At 52.6% G+C, this 25,188-nt stretch overlaps 1 protein-coding gene across 1 annotated transcript; it reads left to right on the top strand.

The window, feature by feature from the left end:
- Positions 1-1,180: 1,180 nt before the first annotated feature.
- P2RY2 (purinergic receptor P2Y2) lies at positions 1,181-11,039 on the top strand. Its single transcript, XM_071417895.1, has 2 exons — positions 1,181-1,370; positions 7,877-11,039. Exon 2 carries the CDS (start codon positions 7,881-7,883, stop codon positions 8,958-8,960), a length of 1,080 nt encoding a protein of 359 aa, XP_071273996.1. The 5' UTR covers positions 1,181-1,370; positions 7,877-7,880; the 3' UTR covers positions 8,961-11,039.
- The last annotated feature ends 14,149 nt before the right edge of the window (positions 11,040-25,188 follow it).

Here is a 25,188-nt window from a genome sequence, read left to right as displayed (position 1 = left end):
TTTTTTTTGCTCTTTTCTGGCATGGAGGTCCGTGAGCAAAATCTCTGCAGCACTGTGTCCATGCCAGGAGTTCATATCCTCTTAAAGCCTCCTTAGCCAGCTGCCACTTTCTGCTTCTGAATAATAGATGCCATTGGTGTCCTTCCCCTCCTCCATCAGGGGCTTTGTGCCCCCCCCAGCACAGCCAGGGGGCCCAAGGACCCCCCAGATGGAATCAGATCCAGCTGGAGAAGGAGGATCTGGCTGTCACCCAGGGACACAGATGGGGAATGCTCGGGGGAGCACTGGGGCTCGTGGCAGTGGAAAACAACGGGGCCACCTGCACGTGATCCCCTGGGGCTGTGCCTGCTCCCCCAGCCCCACAAATCCCAAGGTTTCTCATCCAGGTGAAGGAGAAAAGTTGGGATGGACCCGGCCACTGCTTCCCTCGGGCAGCAGCCACCTGCAGGAGAGGGCAGGATGTGAAGGTGGTGCTGGTGGTGGTGGCCCTTCAGAGCTTCCTGCAGCTCCCTGGGAGGCTGTGTCCCGTAGGGCTCTGTGGGAACAGCAGGGCAAAAGGGTACAGCAAGGAGCAAACCTCGAGCAAAGCTTCAGCCGTGTCCTCCTGGATACAGCAATGATGAAAAGTCCCAACATCCCAGTCCAGGCATCACTCCCAGTCCTGGCACCCGTGGAAGTGAGTCCAGTCTCAGTCCCAGCTCCAGTCCCATCCATGCTCCCATTCCCGGGGCAGAGAGGTGGGAGGGGTCCTGTCCTTGTCCTGTCTCCGGCCCCATCCCCGGGGGAGGATTTGGGGGGGCAATCACCTGTCTCCACTGTCAGCCCCAATTCTGATGCCATCCATGCTCCCATTTCTGGAGGATGGGGGGATCTCCTGTCCCAGCCCTAATCCTGGTCCCATTCCCGGGGGAGAAAGGGGAGAGCAGTCGGTGCCCAGCCCCAATCCCATCCACACTCCCATCTCCGGGGCAGGGAGGGGGGGGGATCCCGCTCTATCCCTAATCCCGATCCCATCCACAGCGCCATCCCGGAGGGGGAAGAGAGGGGGCGGCCGGGCTCCTGTGCCGGTCCCACGCACGTTCCCATCCAGGGAGGAGAGCGCTCCTGTCCCGTCCCCGGGGGAAGGGGCGGTCCCGGCCCGGGCGGGGCAGCTCTGGCCCCGGTCCTGCCCCGTTCCAGCCCCGTTCCCAGCGCCGGGAGGGCGGTGCAGCCCCGCGGCTCGGCTCACACGCGGCACGGGCGGCACCGGCAGCGGCACCGGGGCGGGGGAAGGACCAAAGCTGGGCATGGCACGGCCTCCTGAGCGGGGCCATCGGCGCTGAACCCCCGGCACGATCCCCGGCACGGAGCCCCCGGCTCGGCATCGCCCGGTGAGCGCGGCTGCAGCGGGCGGGGGACCCTGGGGGGACCACGGGGGGACCACGGGGGGATCATGGGGGGATGTGGGGGTGCCCACGACAGGGAAGGACGGGCAGCGACCTCCAGGGTGGAGTGGGAAACTCGTGAATGGGGACACGCACATGGGGGAGACGCGACACGCACGGGGGTGAAGGGGACACGCACACACATGAATAGGGGACATGCACACACATGGGTAGGGGACACGCACGCACGAGTGGGACACACACGGGTGGGACACGCACACACAGAGCCCCGGACACACGGACACGCACACACATGCACGTAGTCGCGGTGGTGATGGTGGTGGCACTTGTTGCTGTCTGGGTGACACGGGTGACACAGCGCACCCAGAGCAGGGAGTGGGGCACGGCATGGACAGAGCCGAACCCCGGCTCTCCTGCTCTCCTCAACCTCACGTACTGCCCGGACTGCCACTAAAAAAGCCCCAAAGTGCCCCAAAACAGGGCAGTGGGACCAGCAGCCGGCAGGGAGACGCTGGCCTGGGCGGGTGCTGGCACGAATGGGCACGCAGGGAAGCCTCCTGCTCCTTTTGCTCCTCTTCGCCTGAACTGTTGGATTTTTTTATGCATTAATTCACAATAATGTCTTTGCTGCTGAGTTTCTCCCTTCCCTGGGGAGTTCAGTGGCTGTTTGTCCGTGATTTCCTGTACACAGCTCAGGTTAAACCATGGAGCTGACTCCCTGCTTTGCTCCGCGTGTTTTTCCACCTCTTTGCGTGCTGGGCTCCCTATGTAATTTCTTTTGGGAGTATTTAATTTACACTGCAATAGTGATACTCTCATTTCAAACTGTGTGACTCCTTCTAGCACCTCCTAACACCCAAAACACCCTTCTTCCCTGAGCTGGGCACTGGCTGACATCACTGCAGGAACAACTTTAGGGGCAAAACATGTCATTTCTCTTTCTGTTCCAGTTTTCTTATCAGTTTATTGCAAAAGCCACTTGGCAACCCACTGCCTTCCTGTACACGAGGTGAGGAGCAGCAAACCCAGCTCTGGGGGGCCACCAACACTGGGGGATGGTGGCCTTAGCTCGTGGTCACTGCTGCCAAAATTGGGCCGTTTCATTACCACCAAATTCCCCTTGTTTTCCCTCAAGCAACGGGTGGCTGATAGGTTAAGGGGCTCCATGCAAAGGGAGGGACCCCAAAACGCTCTGGGCCCCAAAGCACAGCCTCATCCCGGGGCTTAGCAGGTTATAAAAGCCCCAAAAGGATTTCTGACGGTCGTGGCATTGAGTGACTTTATCCTGTCTCTGCCCAGCGCGATTTTTATCTCGGGTTGTTGACACGGAGCCAAAGCCACGAATAGTTCTCTGGCAGCCGAGCGTGCTGCCGGGCTCCCTCCCCAGTGCTGAGCAGCCCCCAGCAAACCCTGACTGGGAGCCACCCATGGAGCAAACACCTTATTGCCTCCACGAGATGCTGCCTGTGGAACAAAACATTTATCCCCCTAAGTCGTCCCCCTTTGGGGTTTTCTGGTGGTGCCATGGTGGAGCCGGGTGATTGTGTTGTCCTGGTTGTCCCCCTGAGCGCCTTTGGTTTTTCCAGGGTGGTTGTGACTCCCTTGGTGTGGGCAGGAGGCTGGGAGGTCTCCATGGAAATGTCCTTTCTCCCACATACGGAGCTTGTAGGGTCACCAAGTTGGCCAGGAACTGGTCCCACACTCTTCTCTCTCACTGTTGCTTCCTCCAGTGGGCATCAAAAGGTCATGGAGGGCAAAACCAAAGTCAAACTCCTGACAGAAGCACCATCTTGTACCTCCAGGAAGCCTAAAGGATGCAAGTGCTCAGTTTCCCTCATGGAATAATTAAAACTGGAAGTTTGAGGGCTCAAATGGGATCTGCCCCTATCCCACAGCAGGGAAAAACAGGCAGGGAGCATCACCTTTGCTGAAGCAGGAAGGGAAGTGTTGATGAAGGGATTAAATATTGGCCAGGGTTGATGTTTGCTTCCAGCAGGATCCATCCCCAGAGCCCTGCCATGCTGGGAATTGAGTCAGGTTCAACTGAATGAAGGTGGCCTTAATTACCATTGTCACTGATGGTTTTAATGCTTTCTTAATTCACTTTAAAGCCACAGATTTGATTAATCGCAATTGATTCCCCATGGTGTGGAGCAAGGCAGGAGGTTTTGGTACCCCCAGGGAAGCGAAAGCTGGAAGGGAGATGGATTCAGGGAGGAGTTCAGGGAGTTTCTTGGGGGAAACCAGAAATTCCCAGAAGAAGGGATTTCTCTCAAAGCAAAACCTTTCATTTGGCCTCCAAACAAAGTCATAAAGTTCTTTTAAACTCGTTACATCTTTTCTCCAGGCTTTCTCTCCCCTTTTTAGCTTGGATCAAGTTACTGAAAAACCCTCTAGGAAACCAAAACACCCCCTGAAAAATATTTTTCACAGAGAAAACAAATTCAACTCTGCTGTTTCTCAGCCTGCTGACAGGAGGGGAAACTGAGGCAGCATTCCTGGAGTGGAGCTGCCCTCCAAAGGTGCTTTTTTGTAGGGACAGAAACACAGATTCTTTACAAGGTTTTGCTTTAATTAAGGTGTTCCGGCTCTTTTGGGGATGGAGGAAGGGGTAAGCAGGGATAAAGGAAGGATGTTGCCTGGCAGGGAGATGGATAAAGCTGCTTGGCTGTCCTGGAAATGAATTTTGGGGGTGTCTTGCCTTGGGATTGCTGGGGAGAAGCGCTGGGGATGGTGGAGCTGGGACAGCTGGGGAGGTTCTCAGCCCACACCGGTGGCCAGGGCCAGCCTGGAGGAGAAGGGCTCTGAAGGTCACTGTGGCAGAGAGGATCCAAAGGCAAAGGGCAGATGGAAAGCAGGCAGTTTGGGCAGGCTCAGATTTCGGATCCCGTCTCACGGCTCAGGAGCACCCGAACGCTTTGCCTGTTTGCTTTTGGTCACAAAGGCTTGGAACCACAGCCCCAGAGCAGTGAAAAATGATCCCAGGTCCTTTTGCTTCCCAGAGTCTGGAGTGGTTCCTGATCCTGAGCAAGGATTTTGATGAGTCCACTAAATGCCTCAGAATTAGGGCAGGGAAAACACCCACGTTCTCCGTGTGTCCTTTGGAAGGGAGTCAGGGAGAAGATGTGGTGAAGGGATCGTGGTTTCAGCCTCCAGCATTAAACAGTGGGAGCTGTGGCACCACCAAGGGCTGCCTCTGTGAGGTCCTGCTGGGAAATTAATCCACATTAATTATTTGGGAAGGCCAATTAAACCTCATCAGCCCCCTGTGAAAATGTATTAATCGCAGCCGTGATTTGGTTGCGCTTTGCTGTCTTCAGTGACTTTGCTGCTGCCTGGCAAATTCCAGCCTGAAACATGGCTGGGATGGCACTGGGAATGCTGGAAAATGGGGCAGAAATCAGGAGTCAAGGCCTTTACTTGGGAATTCAGTGCCCATCCCGTGGGCTCCCTATGGAGCGCTGCCCATCCCTCAGCTGCCCGTGACCTTCTCCCATGACAGCCCCCTCCTCTCCCCTGCTGGCTGATCTAAATATCCCTGGCAGATCCAGTTACAGGAGCATTTTGGGATGCTGACTTCACGTGCACATGCCTGTGGGGGCTTTATTTGAGGGCAGTGATCTGCCCAGGCTGCTCTCGTCACCAGGCTCCTCTCCTGTGCTGCCTTCATCCTCTGGCACTGAGGTTTTCTGGGAAAAAACTCGTGGGATAAACAGGTCCACGCTGCAGAGAGAGGGATGGTCCAGCCACTGCAACCTGCTCGTGGTTCAGCAGGGAGGAAACTGTGGGTGGATGGCTGGAGGGCACCCAAAAAGCTGTGCCTGGTCACCTGCATCCAGTGCCAGAGGAAAAGCCTCAGAAAGGGCCAGGAGATGAAGTGATGAGGCAGATGCAGGTGGTTCTCACCAAAGCATCGTGGTTTGTTTGTTTTTGGGGATCACAGAAGTGTTTATCCCACTTGGCATCCTCAGGGATTGCTGGTTCCTCTCCCTCCCCTCATCCTGGGGGCCGGGGGTGTCACAGCTGGCATTTGTGCCACCCGTGGGCACAGCAAAGGGCAGTGCCAGCTGCCAGCCCTTGTGCCTTCACGTGCCTTGGCTCCCCTGGCCTCTCCAGCTCACTCCCTGCGGATGCAATGAGGGGGTGGACTGCAGCCACGAGCCCTGCACACACAGCAGGGTTTGTCCTAGGGATTCTGGGCAAAACGAGGGTAAAAAAGAGGAAAAAGAAAGGCTTTTGCATTGCCAGAAGGAAAAGGAGGGAGAGCACGACAGTAAGGACAAGGCTCCATTCAAACCAACCAGCAAACACTGTTTGCTCCTTGTCCTGAAGGTGGAGATGAGGGACCAGGCACATCCCTGGGCAGCCGGAGGAGATTCCCCACCTTGGCTTATGGATGGATTATGGCTGGGTTTTCTCACTGGGGTCTCAGGAGCCTGTGGGAAGCTGAGCTGGAATTCAGGGTGATCTCCCCCCATCAGTGCTGGGTTCTGTGCAGGGGAGAGAGGGAATGCAGACGGAGAAATCTCATGGCAGGCTGAAGCCTCTGGAGCTCTGTAACCCTTCCCTGAGCCTTTTGGGGCATCTTGTGTGGCTTCCCTCGGTCACGGTGGCCTGTCCAGCCCGTTTCATCAGCTGCCAGCTCTGTGGGCAACCTCTCTCTGCTTGGCCACAGAGCTGCAAAGCTCAGAGGGAAGGAAGAAGCTGCGGAGAACAGCAGCTGGAAAATGTTTTCCCATCTGCCAGAGCTCTGTTAACCCTCTCCATCCACAGCCACACTGCTGAGGGCTCAGGGGAAGCAGGATGGGAGCAAAGCTGAGCTGAGTGCAGGGAAAGCAAAACCCCAAGGCCAGGACAGTGCTGGTTCCTGATTTTCATCACAGAGTGGTTCCCAAAGTTGTGTTGGGGTTTTTGCAGATATTGCAGATTAGCTGGGATGTGTCTGTGTGTGTGGTTTCCACCCTTGCTGTCCTTGGGAAGTGTAAGCCTCAGCCAGCCCTGTTCCTGCTCTGCTCCAAGGGGAAAGCAGCAGGATGGGGGAAACATCATCAGAGATGGTGTCAGTGCACTTCTGGACAGGTTGTTTGATCCAGTCCCTGCAGCAAGGACTGGAGTTATCCCCTTGTGATGGGCTGGAAGCATCACTTCATCCCCTCTCCCTCAGCAAACAGTTGTCAAGGTGCTTTTTAGTACCAAGGTGCTTTACTTTGGTGGGAGACCATCCAGGCTGGCAGCTTCGAGGAGACTGTCACTGCCTCCTTCCCTACAGCATCTGGGTTGGAGGTAGGGGCAGGATAGCTCTGGATCTGGTGTTTATTTTGCCAGAAAGGGCATGGCCACACTGTCCATCTGCATGGTGGCACCAGGTTAGAGCTGAGCCCTTCACCCGGGATTGCTCTTTCCCACCTGAAATCCTGGTGAGGTTTGGGTCAGGGTACATCCCACACCCTCATTCCAAGGGCACCTTTCCTCAGAGCTTTTCTCCTGCAGGAGCTGCTGCTCCCTGAGCTCCTGGGCTGGATTTGTCTCCCTGTGACCCCCCATTTCCACGGGCTTCCCGTAAGGCAGGGAACAGCAGGGACATCAATCCGGCTCCTCTTACGGGAAGGGAGGAAATGCATTTTAATTTGATTCCTGACCCATGGGCTCGCTCAGAGATTGTGTGTCAGCAAAGCCCAGGGCACAAAAGGGCCCTTGTCCCTCCTCTCAGACAGGCCAGGCTCTGTGTGTCTGCAGAGACCCTTTCAAGGCCATTTTTCTCCTCCCAGCTAATCAGTCCCGTGCAGAAACCAGCTCTGCACAAGCAGGGCTCAAGGCCAGAGAGTAGGACTGTGACCTGGCCACCATCAGCCCAACACTAAACCCATTAAAGACCCCTCATCCTCATCAGCAGCCAAGCCAGGCAGACCCCCAGTGGTGGAGACCATGCTCCTTTTGGCAAGGTTTGATTACAGGGCCTCTGGGTGTGGTGAGGTTTGCCCTACCAGAAGGAGCTGAAGACCTCAAAAATGAAATGGGGTCCAGTCGCGAGGGTTTCTTGCTGAAATTCCACTTTCTAATCCTTTCTGCCTGGAATTTAGCAGGATGCATTTGTAATGGTGCTCAGCTGAGTCACCCCTTGTGGCTGGTTATACACAGAATGGAGCATCTTTCCTGTTCTGAGATGCAGGGGAGCAAATTTCTGTGTGAACCTGGTGGGAAGGGCAGTTTGAGACATTGAACTGGGCTGCAGGAGCTCTGAGGTGGACTCCCACATGTGGCCTGGGGTTTGTTGGGGACTTTAAAGCATCTCAGTTCTTCCTCTGTGCTCCAGATACAAAATGAGGTGAAATAAAACTCACCTCATCCACCTGACCATAATTCCTCCATGCCAGGGACTACCCAGTTGTGTCAGCAACACCATGAGGCCGCGGTGTCTGTGAGGCCAGTGATGTGCTGCCCTCTTGAGCCATTGTCTCCATGTCCTTACAGCCTCTTTGCTTTCCCCCCAGGGTGATGGAGAACCTCACAACTCCTCCAGCCTGGACCAGGGTCACCAACAGCTCCTTGGACCCGGGTGGCACAGATGACAACCCCTACAAGTGCGTGTTTGACGAGGACTTCAAATACGTCCTGCTGCCCGTCTCCTACGGCATCGTGTGCGTGGTGGGGCTCTTCCTCAACCTGCTGGCCCTCTACGCCTTCATCTTCAGGATCAAGACCTGGAACGCCTCCACCACCTACATGTTCAACCTGGCCATAAGCGACACGCTCTACGTGGTGTCCCTGCCCCTCCTGGTCTATTACTATGCCATGGGGGACAACTGGCCCTTCAGCGTGGGGCTGTGCAAGATCGTGCGCTTCCTCTTCTACACCAACCTCTACTGCAGCATCCTCTTCCTGCTCTGCATCAGCATCCATCGCTTCCTGGGCATCTGCTTCCCGCTGAAGTCGCTGCACTGGGGCCACGTGCGCCACGCGCGCAAGGTGTCGGTGGCCGTGTGGCTGGTGACCGTGGTGTGCCAGTCCCCCGTGCTCTTCTTCGTCACCACCAGCGCCAAGGGCGACACCATCACCTGCCACGACACCTCCAGCAAGGAGCTCTTCGGGCAGTTTGTCATTTACAGCTCGGTGATGCTGGTGCTGCTCTTCTGCATCCCTTTCCTCATCATCATCGTCTGCTACTGCCTGATGGCCCGGCGGCTGCTCCAGCCCACCCGGGGCATTTCCCGCCTGTCCCGCTCCAAAAAGAAGTCGGTGAAGATGATCATCATCGTCCTGGTGGTCTTCATTGTTTGTTTTCTTCCTTTCCATGTCACTCGTACCTTGTACTACTCCTTCCGGAGCTGGGACCTGAGCTGCCAGACCCTCAACGCCATCAACTTGGCCTACAAGGTGACTCGTCCCCTGGCCAGCACCAACAGCTGCTTGGATCCCATTTTGTATTTCTTAGCAGGGCAACGATTTATGAAGTTTGCGGGCAACAAAGTGCCGTGGAAGCCTCAGAACGAGGTGGCTCTGGGCATCGTGCCCAACAGTCACCTGGGAACCAGCAGCGACACGGACACACAGCTCTCCAAGGATCTGAAATCCTAGCTCTGCCCCGCAGCAGGAGGGTTTGTCCTGGCTGTGAAGGGAGGACAGGATGCTCTGGGGCCCAAGGTTTGGGTGTTTGGGGTGCCTGGGCTTGCCCCCACTCCGGCGTGGTCTGTGTCAAACGTGCTGCTCTGCTTGTTTTGCTGTACTTTTTTCAGGAAGGTGCAGCTGTGGTTGCACACATGAACCCTGATCTCTGGCTCTGCATCCCAGGCTGCCCCTCTGATCAGGGCTGAGGTGACCAAATCTGGGGAGCAAATCGTGCCCTGAGTGCCCCGAGTAATTTTCCCAAGCAAGAATGTCGTGTGCAGAAAGTCCCCCTAAAGAATTCCATCTGCAGATTGCCTGGCACAGGGGGAGCCGGAGTTCCTCTGTGCCTTGGCAAGGCAGGAAGGGCTTTGGGTGGATGAGGAGAGGCAGCTGCAGTTCTGCTGAGCAGCTTGATGCAAATGTCAAGGACAAGTATCACCCACAGTGGGAAAGGGTCTCTTCCACAGCTTTGCATCCCTGCAGAAATGCTCTCCCAGCTTCAAGCTGACAGAGCAGGGATGGGATTCCCATCTCCTGTCCAAGGGCTGCCTTCCCTTTACCCTGGTGGACATTCCATCCCACTGGAGTGCCCTGGTAGCAGCCCACTGGAATTTACTGGTACCATCGAGCAGGTCCCCTGTAGGTTTCTCCAGTGGGGCCAACATCTTCCAAAAAACCCATTAGCGCTTCCCAACAGCAGCAGTCACCCTTTAAAAGCTTTTAGGAACCTGCAGCTTCCAGCTGCTGGCTTTTAATAATAATCTCCAGCTCATTAAAATTTAAGGTGAGCTCTTCATGTCTTTTTTTTTAACCCCCTTCCTGGTGACTCATGTTTCCAGCCCAGCAGCAAAGACCAGTGTTCATCCCCTTGGCTGAGCACTGCCACATCCCCATTGCTGTCCCTCAGAGGTGACAAAATTTGCCAGCACCAAACCCCGAGCTGAGGAGCTGCAAGTGGTGCTGAGCTTCACCCCATTCTGCCTGGATTTGTAAAAAATGTCCACAGAACATTTCACCAGAAGTTGCTCTTGGTGTTTTTCCCTGCAGTTGTTGGGTTGGAGAGCCCAGAGCCCAGGTCCATGGTTTCTCTGCCAGGAGGACGCTGATTCCTCCCCCCAGAAATGAAAATTGCTTGAGCTGCAGCACTGGACGAGTCACATTTTGTAAGAGCTCTATTTCAGGACTAGGCAAACACATTTGATGTTGGCTTAGACCAAGGCCTTAGTTTCTTCCATCCTTCTTTCTTGTGAAGCTTGGTGGAGACAAAGCCACACCGTGATGTCACCAGGTGTGTTCAGTCACAGGTGACTGGGACCATTCAGGGCTACCTGGGAGATTCCTGTGGTCCCACCCCCAATGGGAAGCTCTTGTCCCAACCAACAGTGTCACAACCACAGGAGGCAAAGGCAAACAGGACATCTGTAGGGGGGTTCATGCCACCCTCGAGTGTGTTTGGGATAGGATTGGGTTAAGAGCGGCCTGGCACCATGGCAGCACCTTTATTCCTTTGTTCTTGTGGAGAGAGCTTGGCTTGATGGTGAGGGTCATGGCACAGTCACTGGGGCGAGACAAACAACTGGGAGAAATGAATTCAGCCAGGGCACTGAGCTGGTACAAACATCACTCCAGGCCAGGCCTTGCCCGGCCTCCCACACTTGCCAAAAAGGAGCGTGGACATGTTCCGTGCTCTGAATAATTCAACAAAAACATACCCAAAGTTTCCTCCTCTGGTCCTGCTTGGAAATCCCACCTCCCTCTGAGCTGGCCTTGAGCCACCACCCTGGGCAGCACTGCCAGTGCCATCAGGGGTGTCCCTCATCCTGTGATCCTCATCCCAAGTGATCCCACTTGCCAATGCAGAGCAGTTGGAGAGGTACCAGCTGGAAATCTAGCTCTAGACTTTTTTGTTTTTGTTTGTAAAAGCACTAACTTATACTAGACAGAAAAAAAAAAAAAGGTGAATTTTATGACAGTGACTGTACATTTTTATTTTTGTAACATGCAAACACCTCAGATTTCTGACAGTAAATGAGTTTATTTCTACTACAAGCAGTTCTCTGCTGTCTCTTCTGGTATGTAAAAAGATGGGTATTGTGGGTAGAAACTGGGTTGTTGAGTGCCATGGAAATATTTTAAGCTCCAGGTACAGCTGTCCACTCCTCTGTGAATCTTGATCTCCATCTAATTCAATGAATTCAATCTCCACTCTTGATTCAAGATTTTCTTGGGGCTGGTGCCACCAGTTCTGGAAAAATCCAGAGACAGCTCTGAGGACATGGCAGGACAAAACCCCTTGGAGTGTGACAAATTCAATAGCCAGCCTCTTTTGTGTGTCCATGATCTTGGTAGATTCTCCTAGGCTGCTCTTGTTGAAGACTAGAATAAATTGTTAGATTAAGTAATTAATTAACAAATCTCAAAATAATTAATCTCCCATCCCATATAATTTATTTTGTTTTTCTGGCTCTCCCAGCCACTCAGAAGCCACCAAACCAAGATGTTGGAAACCTCTGGTTCTCAGAGGCTCCATGAAAAAATACATTTGGCTTCACCTTAGTTTTCATTTGGTTTGCAATTTATCTTGGTCCCCAGCCTGGTGTTCACTGGGCCTTTCCCTCTTAGGACACAGTCAGCTCCATGGATGTGTTAATTCCAAACTGTGGCCAAGTCACCTTGCAGTCTCCTCAGGAATAATCTGGGCAGCTCAAAGAGGAACTTCCAAGGGATACGGATGATGTCTGCAATCTGCAAATGTAATTTTATGAAAATCCACTGCTCTGTGCATCCCTGGAAGTGTTCAAGGCCAGGCTGGAACAGGGCTGGTGCAAGGTGCCCCTGCCCATGGCAGTGGGGTTAGAATGAGATGATCTCTAAAGTCCTTTCCAACCCAAACCTTATGTAATTCCATGACTCTCTGGTTCTGTGAATTCCTTCACTTTTCATCCTGAAACTGTTTTCAAACCATTTTACACTTGGTGTCCCAGCAATGTCTTTAAGGGGCAGCCACTGTCACTCATCACTCCCCTGTGGGACAGAAGCCCTTCATGGTCCCCTGAACCAGGGCAGAAAGCTTTGCTTTGCTTACTCTTTCCAAGAACTTTGCAGCCCTTAGAGCTGCCAAAACACAAAGTCTCATAAGCACAAAGCTAGAGAAACAGCTGTGAGCCCCAGAATTGCTAAATCAGATATCCCAGGATGCACCCTCTGAAAAGCCCCTTTTGATTTTCAGCCCAGGTTTTGGGGGTTTCTCTCTGGGGGCAGTGCCCAGGGAGCAAGGGCTCACATGTGAATAGGTTTCACTTCTGGGATTTAGAGCATCCTTCCCAAATCTTTACTGCAATGACTCTGCACAGCTCATACCAGCCCTGAGTCACCCAAACCCAAGAATGAGAATCAAGGAAGGGAAACAGCCACTGATGGGGAGCACAGAGGTTGTACAGAGGAATGAACAGAAAAAAGCCACTCAGCCACGCCAAGTGGTCACAAACCACTTTTTCTAAATATCCCTTAGCACAGGCAGGCAGGAAGGGAAAGTTAAGAGCACTGATGGTTTCCTGCCAAGGAAACAAATCTGCCACATGGGCTGGAGGGATGCACAGTTCTGCTGGACCTTCCCAGCATCCCAGTGGAGAGCTTTTCCTTCCTGATCATGCCTTCCTAGGAAACAGGCCCTTAATGGGACAGTGGCAGGCAATGGGCCATGCTGTTACTGTAAACACTTGGTGCATCCACCTCTTTTTCCAAGTCCTGTCTCCATTTTTATTCTGCTTTTCTGCCTTGGGGGCTGGATTATCCAGAGGAACAAGTCTGTCTGCCCCTCCAGGTCATCCCTGGCCAGTTTGATTCAGGGACAAAGTTGCCACACAGTTGAGCTCCTACGAATTTCATGGGAAATTGTGACATGAAGGAATTGTCACCCAACAGCTCAAAATCTGTTTTAGACAGCAGAGAAACCTCCCCCATGCCAGAGCCTGAGGTGGCTTGGGAGAGTGATGTGTGAGGGAAGGTGAGAGGCCCAAAGGCCACCCAGCAGGCCAAAGCTGTGTTCAAACACGGGGGCAATTCCCAAATCCCACAACCCAATATTATTGCAGAAATTCCCCCAGTATGGATGGGCCAAGGCAGCAGTTGCTCAGGGAGAAATCAACCAGTGGGTGTTTGAAATAACACATCAATCACCCAGCTTTGTGAGGAGTTTATTTGAAGACTTTCACAGCTTCAGTACCAATATTTGCAGACTCTGATAAATAAATGCCCATGGAAACCTGAAAGTTTAAAATAACCCTTTAAAAATGATTTCTCCTCAAATACCTGCAGTTTTAAGCCCTGGCTAAGCACCAGCATTTTGGGGGTGTTTGGGGGAGCAGCTGGATTGTGCACATGTAGGCACATGCATGTGTTGTATATAAGTACACAGATATCCACAATCCCACTTTCCCATGCTTTGGGATTGGAGAAGGGTTTGAACCCTCAAGCCTTTTGCTTGATCACCCAAGGGCAGAGGAAAGCACTCAGAAAAGAAAAAAAAAAAACGGCCAAAAAATTCAGAAAAAAAATCATCCAGAAAAACCCTAAAACCTAATTTATACAAGAACAATTCCACAAATCCTCCCAGCCAGCTGAAACCTCCCTGGCTGTTGCTCCTCACTCCTGAGATGAGCTGCAAGATCTTAGCTCAGCACTGGGGGCTCCCACTTTTGCAGCACCCCCAACCTCCTGGGTGGGTTTTGCAGCCCCCTTTGAGGCTGCTGGTGGGAGAGCAGGAGATTCTCCCACCAGACCCTTCTCCTCTGCTTTTGTCACTCATTGAGGAAAGGCACCATGTCACAGCCCCATTCTCAGCCCCCCTTAAATCCAGGGGGAGCCTTGAGATGCCCTCAAACCACCAAGCTCCCAACTTTGAAACTGGACAGAAAGGGATGAGGGGTTTTCAGCTGAGATCTCAGCCTGTGGAGAACCTTGGGAGATGGTGGGAGGTACATGGAGGATGCTGGGCCCAGCAGTGCAAATTCCATCCTGGGCTGATTTTTAATGGAGAAACAATTTGTCTGAATAAACTGAACCTGCAGCAGCAGAGTCCTCTGCTGGTGCCAAGGGGATGTGCCAGCAGCAGGGTCCTTGTCCCCAGGATGGCACTGTGGCACTCACAGCCACTCCAGGCAGGGTCCTGATTTTCATCCATGGCACTTTCCAGGGAATGGGGAAGTTTTCTGTTCACTTTGAAGTTTCCCTTGTGTGGTTTCTCCTCCTGTGATCTGTGGTTTTAATGACAGGGGAAGAGCCTGGTCACCATCAACTCATCATCCAGTCTCCCACCTGCTGTTCCAGCTCCATTCCTTCCCCGAAGGGAAGCCTTGATGCTCATTTAACATGCTGCCATCCTTTTCCTCAGCTGGGTTGGAAAAAAAGTGGGTTGGAAACTGGCTGGACACCTTTAGGAAAGGATAGAGGTGGAGGCCACTTGGCAGCCACATTGGGAAGGAACTTGGTATATGGTGGGGCTTCCCCACTGTCACTGCCTTTGGAAACGAGTTTATTTCAGATAAGTCCCTGATCAGTCATTCATCTGGGCCCTGAAACTCCTTACAAACCTCCTCTGCTGAGAAGCAGGAGGATGGGAAGCTCCTGAGCTTCTCCAGGTGAGCAGCTCCACCACCCTGAGCCGGATGCGGTCCTTGCCCTGCTCCTGCTCCTGCTCCGTGCCTTGGGTGCCCTTTGCAGCCTGGCAGCAGGACAAGGTGCCACGTGGGTGCCAGCACAGCCTGTTTGCAAACAGGGTGCGGGTTCAACGCCCCTCGTGGCCTGTGGAACGAGTCCATCTGGTCCCAAAGCAGCCTTGGGATGGGACTGCAGAGCAGGCTGGGAGCTCCTGTGGGGTGTCCAGCTCCTTGTGTCATCCTCTCGCTGCAGGAAGGGGGAGGTGCTCAGGGAATCCACTCTTCTGGTCCTCCCTGGGCACAGGAGTCGAGACAGCCCAGCTGGGAGTTGCTAAATTACACAAATCATCCCTAAATAGCTCCTGCAGCCCCATGCTCAGCAAGATGCCAATACTCCGATGCCTCACCCTCCAGCATCCTCCCAGGCTGAGCTCACAGGGCTGGCACCCAAAAATAACTCCCTGGGGGCAGTGGGTGGGTGGGCATCGCTGTCACTGCAGCGTCACCAGCATCAGCATTCCCAAGCCCGTGTTTCCAAGCCCATCCACACTCCCATTCCAGCCCCAAACCCCTCTGGCACACGGCATCTGAGGAACTCCAAGGAGAAGGAAGCCTTAAAGGCCCTGGAGCAGCTTCCCAGCTCATGCCTCCCCATCTGCTCCTCCTCAGGCAAATGGGCTCCCAGCAGGGTGGTCTGGGCTCGGGGACCCCTCTGTGGTCAGCTCCTGGTGTGGGGAGCAGCAGCAGTGCCAGAGGGGTGGAATCTTTGGGATGGTGGGCCTGGATTGAACAATGTGAGGATGATGCCTCAAGCCAGGGCTGTGGGCAGCGGTGAGTGCCCCTGTCCCAGGATGCCAATTCCATGAGGTGATTAATACCCCACTGTCCTGACCCTCATCCAAACTTGATGAGGTCATTTCCTCGAAATCCATCATCCCTCCCTAGGCAATGCTTCCCAGATGTTGCAACCCATCCCTGCACTTCAGCATCTGGCTGGTGATGTGAGGCAGCACAAAGTCTGGAGCAAGACCAGCACGTTCCAGCAATCCCATGAAGCATCAAAATCCCCCTCATCACCAAAATATTTCCCATTTTTTGTCCCAATTATGGTAACTCTTGGAGCATCCCCAGAAGGCAGCTGGATTGAAATGTGCTGCAAATTTGGATTCGTGGCAGCTGCTCTTCCTCCTGGTTGCCCATAGATGGAGGAAGAGCACTGCCCCCCTCTGGGTTCCTCCTTCAGCTGCCTGCTTGATGGGGGCACGTGGTGTTTGAGGGCATGTGGTGTTTTGGGGGTGTGTGGTGTTTTGGGGGTCTCCTCCCCCCTGCTTTGGCCCATCAGATGCTTGGTTTGGGTGATTAAATCCTGTCCTGGGAGAGATGTTGGCACAAGACCCCAGTATGAGCCCACAAGACAGAGATGAGCCCTCCATGCACCCTCTTGAGGCGCTCAAGATGCCCAGGTGGCCACATCCAGATGGGCATCCTTCCAAAAAACAGGAGCTGCTTTGGAGGAGTCTGGGTCCAAACTGTGCCAGTGGTGGTGCAATGATTAATCTGGGCATTCCCAGCCCAGGGCTATGGATCCAGCTGGTGACGTCCAACGAGGGTGAATCATGCCACACAAAGATTTACCACCAAGGTGCTGCTCTGCTGCTCAGAGGCTGATCTTTAGTCCAGGGTGGAGATATTTTGGGGGGGAATAGAGAAGATGGGGATGGAAATGTCCAGGGCCAGGTTGGGTGGAGCTTGGAGCAACCTGGGACAGTGGGAGGTGTCCCTTCCTGTGGCAGGGGGTGGAACTGGTTGATTTTTAAAGTCCCTTCCCACCCAAATGATTCTGTGATTTCTATAAATAACTCAACTCCCAGAAAAACATCATAATTTTGGGAGAGAGGATTATTCCCCTTCCTACTTTTCTGATACAAAGCACTTGACTTTTCATTTCAAAAATAAACTTTTTTAACTAAAACCAACCCATACAAAAAAAAACTCCACTCATTTATTTTACCAAAATAGGCAAGGGTTAAAAGAAATCAACAGAAACTACTGCCTTTGACCTCCCTCTGACCGGAATCTTGTTTTCCTCCCAAATTTTGGTTCAGCCACCCAGTCACAAAGTGCCTCCTGCCCCAGCCTTGCCCAGGGCTGGCTCTGTGGGTTCTGTCCGGTTTCAAGTTAATGGGATTATTGTGAAACTGGTGGACGCACACTTGACGTCGACCCTGTGTGGGAGGAGGATCAGTCTGAAGACTCTAAGAAACCCAATTTAGTAGGAAAAAAGGCAAGAGAAAGACTCGGTTCCCTCATTACCCTGCAGATAAAGTGCTCACAAAAGCAGGGAGGGATAAAAAAAAAAATCCTTTTCCAATAAGAGCAAATGTTTGCCATGCACTGTACCAAGTGACTCCAGGTAATCTCAGGTTTAATGACATGGTTTAGTACCACTGAAAAGGGCCTCTTTTGTGTTTCTCAGGCTGTCACTCAGAGATGTCTCCAGTGGGGAATTTCCTACAGATACCTGGAGATATCCTGGTAACAGCAGGTGACACTTTTCAAAAGTGTCTTGTGAAACCTGTTAGATATATAAATATATATTTATGTATTTTGAGATGTGCTGTGCATTTTTTTCATGCATATTTACATAAGCCCCAGTGCCCCATTGCTTGCAGAGGTCACCGGGAAAGGGACAGGGGGAAGGAATTAGCAATGTGATACCTGCTCTGAATCACACCCTGCTTTTGTGGCTGCAGGATTTTGTGAGAAGGAGGTGGGGTAAGTTAGATAATCTCCAGAAAATTTCCCTGCTTTGGAAACTTCCCTGCTTTTATAACCACCTCACGTCACTGCCTCCTCCAGGTGGGTGCTGGAGGGAGAGTTTTGGTGGCTGAAACCCCCCTGTTCCATCCAGGTGATTTTGGATCTTGGTCCTGGGTCTTGGGCAGGTCTTTTACAACCATTAATCAGTGTTTGAGGTCTCCATTGCCCCTTGGGGCCTGTCACAGCTCCAGCCCATCTCCCTGTGGAACAGCAGGGCAGGGACAGCTCACAAGAGATGCTGCCACCTCCTCAGCACTGTGCAATTCAGCACAATTAATTTTATCCACCACCACCACGAAGCTCTGCAGCTCTGCACTGTGGGCTCTGCTTCCTGTTAACTCCTTTGGCAGCTCTCACTGAGTCGTTCCTCAAAATCTTCCACTCACTCAAGTGGATTTCACATTCAACTCTTCACATTCCATTTGTGTCCACTGCCTGTCCCTTGCCTCCCATTTGGACATGCCATGGATCTTCAGCAGGAGATTTTCTTTTCTTTCCCTGGTGGCATTTCTCAGCCTGCTGTTTGGACCTGGCTGCCCTGGGCCTTTTTGAATCAGTGCTTTGCTCTTGCATCCTCAGCCCACTTCCACTCCCTCTGCAAACATTTCATCCTGTTCATCTGCTTAATTCTGAGGAGCTTCCTCATTTCTCTGTCATTTCCCTTTTTGCAGTCAAACACTGCAGCACCAGGAATTTTTTCCCGCTGAAAATATTTTGCAGCAATACTGAACCTTCTCTGCTAAATCAAAAAAGCTTTTTAACCATGGCCAGGCAGGGGTTTAGCTGAGCCAAATCAAACCCATCAAAATAACACCCAAGAATGGTCAACCCTATAGGTTGGCCAGAATTTGTCCTCTCCGAGGATGTAGCACTAATTCATGGCTAAATTAGGAGGGATTCCAGGATCTGAGAGCTTTAAAGGCTTTACAGGCTTTTACAAAGAAAAGTCCAGAGCATCTTGTAGCAGAAGCATTGCTTGGATGGTCACAATAAAAGAGAGAAAAGTAAAATACCTTAAATATTGCTGTAGAAAATGACTTTTTCTCCTATTTCATGGTCTAGATCAGGGCCCAGGATCTCACCCCTATCAGCTTCTTCCCAGGGCAAGGCTGGCTGAACTGAGTGTGCTGGGGAACCCTCCCTGACACACACAGTGTTCTGGGACAGCCAGAGCTGGTGGGAACCAAAGGGTGCTGCAGTCAGGAACACAGTGCTGTGGACATTCCTACTCTGGGCCGTGGGGTTTGACCAGTGTGGTCACCTCTGGGTGCCCCTTGACCACTGCCCTCCAGGGACAGCCTCTCAGGACCACTGCTCTGGCCAGCAGACTGAGGGCTGGCAGTGACTCTCCAGACATGTAGCCTCAGTCTGATGAGCCTAAGAGGAATATTTGTTCTGGCCATGGGCCAGGACACTTTAACTTCCCAGCCTGAGCCCTGGAGAGTCACTGGTCAGTGTTGTGGCACAGCAAATGCCTCGTCCTGGCTCTGCCTGTCACAGCTTGGCCACCCCGAGCTCGGTGGCAGCACCCTGAGCTTGTGCATGGATCCTCCAGAACAAGAGGAAAAGCTAAGGAAAAGCTAAGGAAAAGCATCTTTAACTTTTAACAGTGCAAAACTTGCAAATTTACTTGGCTGGATGGTGTTTCTACACCCCTAAAACAAGACACAGCCTTTTTTCTTGCCCAGGAAAACTCAAAATCTGTGAATTCATACAAGGGTGTGAAAGTGCTGTCTCGTGCAAAGTGCCTCTTTGTGTTGCTGAAATGTTATGGGCACAGCAGATGCCCTTGGTATGCAGCCAGATCCTTTTTCCAGGTGTGCAGCTCCTTGCTTGGCTGAGCACACGTGAAGAGATAAAAATCCCCTGTGGATATCTTGGGGGTTCTTAGAGATGAACCCCTTTCCTAACCTTTCCATCTTCGTGGAGAACAGGGATGGGGACATCTCCTTTGTCCCCTAAATTCCATTCTCCTACACCAGCTCACTTCCTTGCTGTTGTTCTGTGTGGCCTGAGGGTTTGAACATAATCCAGAGAGCAAAAATGGAAATTCCCCAGAGCCCAGAGGGAAGGAGGATGGAGAGGGAGCTGTTCCTGCTCTTGTGGCAGCAGTGAGACAGCTCCGTGTCCCTGGGTATGGACCAGGCTGTGCCAGCTGGGAAGCCACAGGGACAACTGGGACACAAAGTCCAGGGCAGGCTGACCTGGGGGTCACCTCCTGCCAGGCTTTGCTCCTCACCACGGAGGCAGGGGTGGGAAGGGCCTGAAGTGATGAGCCTGTGCTCAGAGAGAGCAGATGAAACCCTGGGTCCTTCACCCAGAATCCCTGGAAGTGTTCAAGACCAGGTTGGACAGGGCTTGGGGGCCTAGTGGGAGGTGGCCTTGCCCATGGTGTGGGGTTGGAACAAGATGGTCTTTTAAAGTTCCTTCCAACTCAAATAGCTGCATGATTCTCTGAAACACACCCCAGTGTGCTCATGAACACCTGCTGTCTTAGAAAAGCCACCATCAGCCCATCCAAAATCAAATCAACTTTGAGAACATAAGAGTAACACATCTTCTGCTATTGCATTCTCTCTATTTATCTTCTTATCACAGGGTTTTCCCAGGATTTTCTAGCATCCCTTGTCCCCACAGGGGTCAGAAAGCTGAAACTTCAGGAGCTGTCACTTCCCAGTCTCCAAACTGAGCCATGCAGCTCCTCTGCACCCAGTGGATGGATACCCATTGTTAGAGAAAGTGCTGAAGCACCAGCTCTTCTTTCCAAGCTCCTTGGGATTTCTGATCTTTATTTCATCACCCCTTTTGCACTTGTTTGGTATTGTGTCCCAAGTGCAAACACAGGGGACAAAGGAGATGACAAATTGCCACTGGCTGTGGTGAGAAGTATCAGCAGCACACATTAATTCCTGGTTAAAACAGTCCATTAAAACTAGCAGGGAAGAAGATTTGGTGTCCTAGGAAACATCACGAAGAGAAGCTGAGCTCACCATCCAGGCTCTGGCTCAAATTCTGGTGCTGCTTGTTCGCCCCTGTTATTATTTCCACTCCAGCCTCTCTTCCCCTCCACATTTTCCCCTCTCTTTCACCCCAGTCTAGGGCCAGGAGAGCTCTGCAGAAGGAACCCTCATGGGGAGTGTGAAAGGACAAATATTTGGCTTTTTGTGCTGTTTGTGTGCAGTATTTCTGGGGCACTGGTATTTCCCTGGTGCTCCCACTGTGGCTGCTCGTGGGAGGTCACTGTAATTCAGAGGTAGGCAGCAAACAGCTCTGCATAATCCCAAGCCTTGTCCCCAAATATTCAGAAACTGCTGGTTTGTGGCATTAAGGGCTTGCATTGTCCTTTGAAAATGAGCTTTTCTGTTGGGTGAAGGGATAAAAGAAGCAAGATCCTTTCCTGAGCATAAGAGGAAGGGAAACGGGCAAATCCTCAGGGATGCTTAGACCTGTTCAGTGCACACCAACCTGTATGCAAAGAACAATGTGGAAATCAAAGATGATGGATTGGGAGGGAGGTGAGAAAAGTTTGCAGCACATTATAGAATTATAGAATCATTTAGGCTGGAAAAGACCTTGAAGATCATCATCATCATTAATGTTGGACCAAGCAGAAGGACCTGGAGTATCTGACCTCCACCCAAGGCCAAGGGAAGGGGAATACCCAAAGCCACGGTGATTTCCCAGGTGATTTCCCAGCATGGCATTGCATCCAACCACGATGCCACAGAGAGCTGGAGAAGCAGCCAGAGCCTGGATCAAGGTGCTGGGGGATGCTCAGTTATAATCATTTATAGCTGGGATTTGTAACCCCAGGAATGCAAAGGGCAGCAGAGCAAAGGAATCCAGTTGGAACATCCATGATTTTGGACTGAGTCCCAGAGGGGCAGGGTTTGTCCATGCCCCCAGGGCTGGCAGAGAGTGTCCCTCTCCTATCTCTGGTGCAGTCCAGGGTGGCTTGGCCCTGGATGCTGAAACCGTTCCGTGCTCTGCAGCTCAGCCAGAGGCTGTTCTTATCTCAGCCCAGCTCCCTGCGTCTGTACCAGCCCTTATCTCCCCCCAAACACTCTCCCTGTGCTTACAAACTGGGAGACAGTTTTAACTGGGAGCACTTTGCAACTGGGAGAACATCCATCCCCTGCCAGCTGGGTTTGCAGGCTGGGTGAGCATAAAGGGGTGATTTGGGTCAGTAAATATCTGGTTTTACCCATTTCCCCCCTATTTTTTTCACCATTTCTCTCTACATTTTCCATCCTCAAACCAGGAGGCTGGGTGCACTGGGAGGAATGTTAGGAGTGTGCTGGGAGGCCTTGCTGGAAGAGAGGGGACCTCCAGCCCCCCCTGCACAGCTTGGGAGGGACACAGTGACCCTGTCCCCTTATCCACAGTGGGTGAAAGGTTCAGGATGCCCCCAAGGGCACTGAACCAAGCAACCCTGGAGTACAAGCTCAGGCTGGAGCCAGAATGGGGTTGTTTGGGCTAAGGGAGGAGCTGCTGAAGGCCCACAGAAAGCTGATTTTGCTGCAGGACAAGAATGTGGAGCTGGGGCAGAGGGACATCACACCTCCTCTGAGCAGCTCCCAGGAAAACATGGAGCTCCAGCCCTCTGGAGAATCTTTCCCTGCCCTGCTCCCTTCTTCACTCCACATTTGTGGGCAGTGAGCTGTGAGATGATTTATGGAATAGAAAGAAAACAGGACAGAAAATTAGATACAAGAAGTTGGGTGTTTTTTATAATGAGGTTGGTAAAACACTGTCACAGGATTCCCAGAGAGGTGGTGGATGCCCCACAGGATGTGGATGAGGATGTGAATGTGGATGTCCCAGGGTGGATGCCCCATCCCTGGAAATATTCAAGGTCAGGTTGGATGGGGCTTTGACCAACCTGATCTGGGTTTGGACTTTGGTTCCTTCCAACCCAAACTGCTCTGTGATTTTATGAAAGTAGGAGGCTCTTCATGACACAAATCCTTCTCCAACCTCACAGTTTCTCTCCAGCCCAACATTTCCCTGGCTTTTTCCCCAAACCAGATGTGACCGTGGCTCTTTGTGCATGGCAGCGTAAGAGGTGCAGGTGCTTCCCAGTGCTTCTCATCTCCAGAGGAGCTTGTGCTGCCTTTCCAAACCAGTTGGAAAGGGGTCCCTCTCCAAGGAGAGCAGATCAAGCAGGCACCATGCCCAGATGTTTCTCCTGGACCAGCCTTCTCCCTCATTTCATCCCTGCCCGTGCTGTGAACATCTGGACTTGGGCACCTGCTCCAGAGGGCACAAGTTCATCCACTGCAGCCAGAGCTTCTGTCTCTGATCTAATGTGGTGCTCATCCTTCCGAGGAACATCTGGAGGATGTCTGGGATCTCATGGGGAGGGAGCAGGAGCAGGAGCAGGAGGATGAGCTCACTGTGTCCTTGCAGAGCCACTGCATGAGTCAAGGCAGGGGACTGCGCTGCTGCTGTGCCCTGTGGTGTGGGGGAGAAAGCTTCACAAAAAGCCTTGGAATGGGCTGGAATCAGCAGCCCCTCCATCATGCAGAAGTGTGGGTCAGACACACCCTCATCACACCCATCTGTGGCTTCAAGGACTTCCCTGGTCACCTCTCAGGCATGGGAGAAACTCCCCCCTTCCCACAGAGTTTATTTCCTGGGGGTGTCCTCTCTTTCCTTCCCTTCCAGAGGCCCTGAGGCTGGCAGGGACCTCTGGACACCATTTAGCCCAGTGCTCATGTGGGGGGACTGGGAGTGGGCTGCTCAGGGCCATCTCAAGATGCGTTCTGAGCATCTCCACAACCTCAGCTGACCACTCTCACAGTTGCAAAATCATTTTCTTACATCTAAACAAGATTTTTCATGTTCATCACATGGATACCACTCCAAAGACTCTGTCTCCATTTTCTTTTTATCATCTTATCCATTGCCTTTGGATTTTTGCCTTGCAAACAGCTAGAGGAGAGAGTCCCTCTCCTTAGCCCATCAGAGCAAAGGATCTGCCTGAGGCCAGAACCTTGGGGAGTTCTCAGCCTCCCTGCCCTCCATCTGTGGCCCCTGAGAGGGCTCTGGGCAGGCTGTGAGGGATGAAAGGGGTCTGGCTCCCCATTGTCCTTGTATGGGAATTTGCATGGAAGCAAACGTGTAAGAAGCTGGCCAAAAGGAAATACTCAGCGTGACATGTCAAAGCAGATTTTAATAAATGTTTACAAACCTCCCAGCAGCCAGGAGGGGGAATAAAGAGGGAAACAACTATAGGAAAGGACAGGTTTACTATTTAAAACTTCTTTGATTCATTCTTACCCAAAAGGACAATCAACTGTTACTCATTTTCCTCAAAAATAGAGCCCTCTGGGAGTCTGCAGGATAGGGCTGCATCATCCCATGCAGGAGCAGGCGAGCCCTGTGTGGGGTGTGGGAGAGGGACCTTCCCAAATCCGGGATCTGTGTCACTGTGGGAGCTGGGTGGCCCTCAGGGACAAGGTTTGTCTCTGCATGGATGGTTCTGCTGACCCTGAGCTGGCTGAGGAGCAGAGTTCCTGGGAAGGGGAGGAGTTTTCACCTGCCCCAGGTGAATTTAGTGAGAGGACCCATCCATGTGTTCTCCAGGAGCATGTGGGTTGGAGCAGGGAACAATTCCCAAGGCTCTGCTGAGGCCTCTGCTTTTGTGCTTGCCTTGGCACAGGGCCACGGCGTGAGTCACAAGCCACTTGCTTTTTGTTTAATGTCCCCATTCCAGCTCTGCAGACTCGCTCAGAGGGAAGTTAATTCATAAACCCTACCAATATTAACTGCCCCAGGAGGAGGAGGAGGAGGAAGAGGAGGAAGAGAAGGAGAAGGAGAAGCCAGGCTGTTTGCCTTCACCACCACACCAGTGACGCGTTTAATGTCGCCTGCTGGTGTGGCTGCGTTTTCCTCACTGGTCTTAGGGTGATGATGTGACAGTCTAGGACAATGTGAAAATCACAGCACTTCTGTGACAGCCCTAGGACAATGTGACAATCTAGGACAATGTGATAGTCACAGCACTCTGTGACAGTCTAGGACCTAGGTGACAGTCCTGGAAGCAATGTGGACATGGTTGTTGTCTCCCCTAGGTGGGTGCAGGCCTTGGTGCAGGCCCTGGTGCAGGCCCTGCACACCAACAAAGAATTCCTGGGAACATAAAGGAGGAGGAGCACAACCCCCTGGACATGGAAGATGCCCAGAGGAGTCAGCACACAGGTCCCCATCTCCTGGGGATGTCTCTGACAGCTGGGATCTCTCCCATGTTAATGCCTGGCAAGGGATGAGCACGGAGACGAGGGAGGAGCAGGGCTGCTGGGACATGGAGAGAGGGAGAGGGAGAAGAGCCAGTGGAGGAACACATCCAGGAGCTGGCAGAGTGGGAGCCAAGCCCTTGAGCTGTGCTGGTTTTTTGCAGACTGAAAGCCCTGTGCACACACAAACACAGGGAAGTGCTCTCTTTGGAGGCTCCCAGTCTGGGAATGGCTAAACCAGGGCAGTGCTGTGTTGGCTTGTGGGCCACGTGGTGCCTCTAAAATCCCAGAGATTGGGACATCTGGACACTCATCCAGCAGGAGATGGGATGCAGCTCAGCCCAGGCTCTGGAACCCAGCAGAGAGGCATGTCCAGGTGTGCCAGGGCAGAGGTGTGCCAAAGTGTGTCATGCTCAGAGGTCCTGCTTAACCAAGGGTGGTTTGCACCTGCTCTCTTCCTGGGGGAGGGAAACCAGCCTTTCC

The sequence above is a fragment of the Agelaius tricolor genome, unplaced genomic scaffold, assembly GCF_023055355.1.
Source record: "Agelaius tricolor isolate 1412-34295 unplaced genomic scaffold, bAgeTri1.0.p SCAF_71, whole genome shotgun sequence".
Lineage (NCBI taxonomy): Eukaryota > Metazoa > Chordata > Aves > Passeriformes > Icteridae > Agelaius > Agelaius tricolor.
The sequence above is the reverse complement of the archived record's forward strand: the minus strand, read 5'-3'. Positions and strand labels throughout refer to the sequence as shown.

Excerpts from the sequence above, each read along its gene's own strand:
- P2RY2 (XM_071417895.1), top strand. The coding sequence starts at position 7,881 with ATGGAGAACCTCACAACTCCTCCAGCCTGGACCAGGGTCACCAACAGC.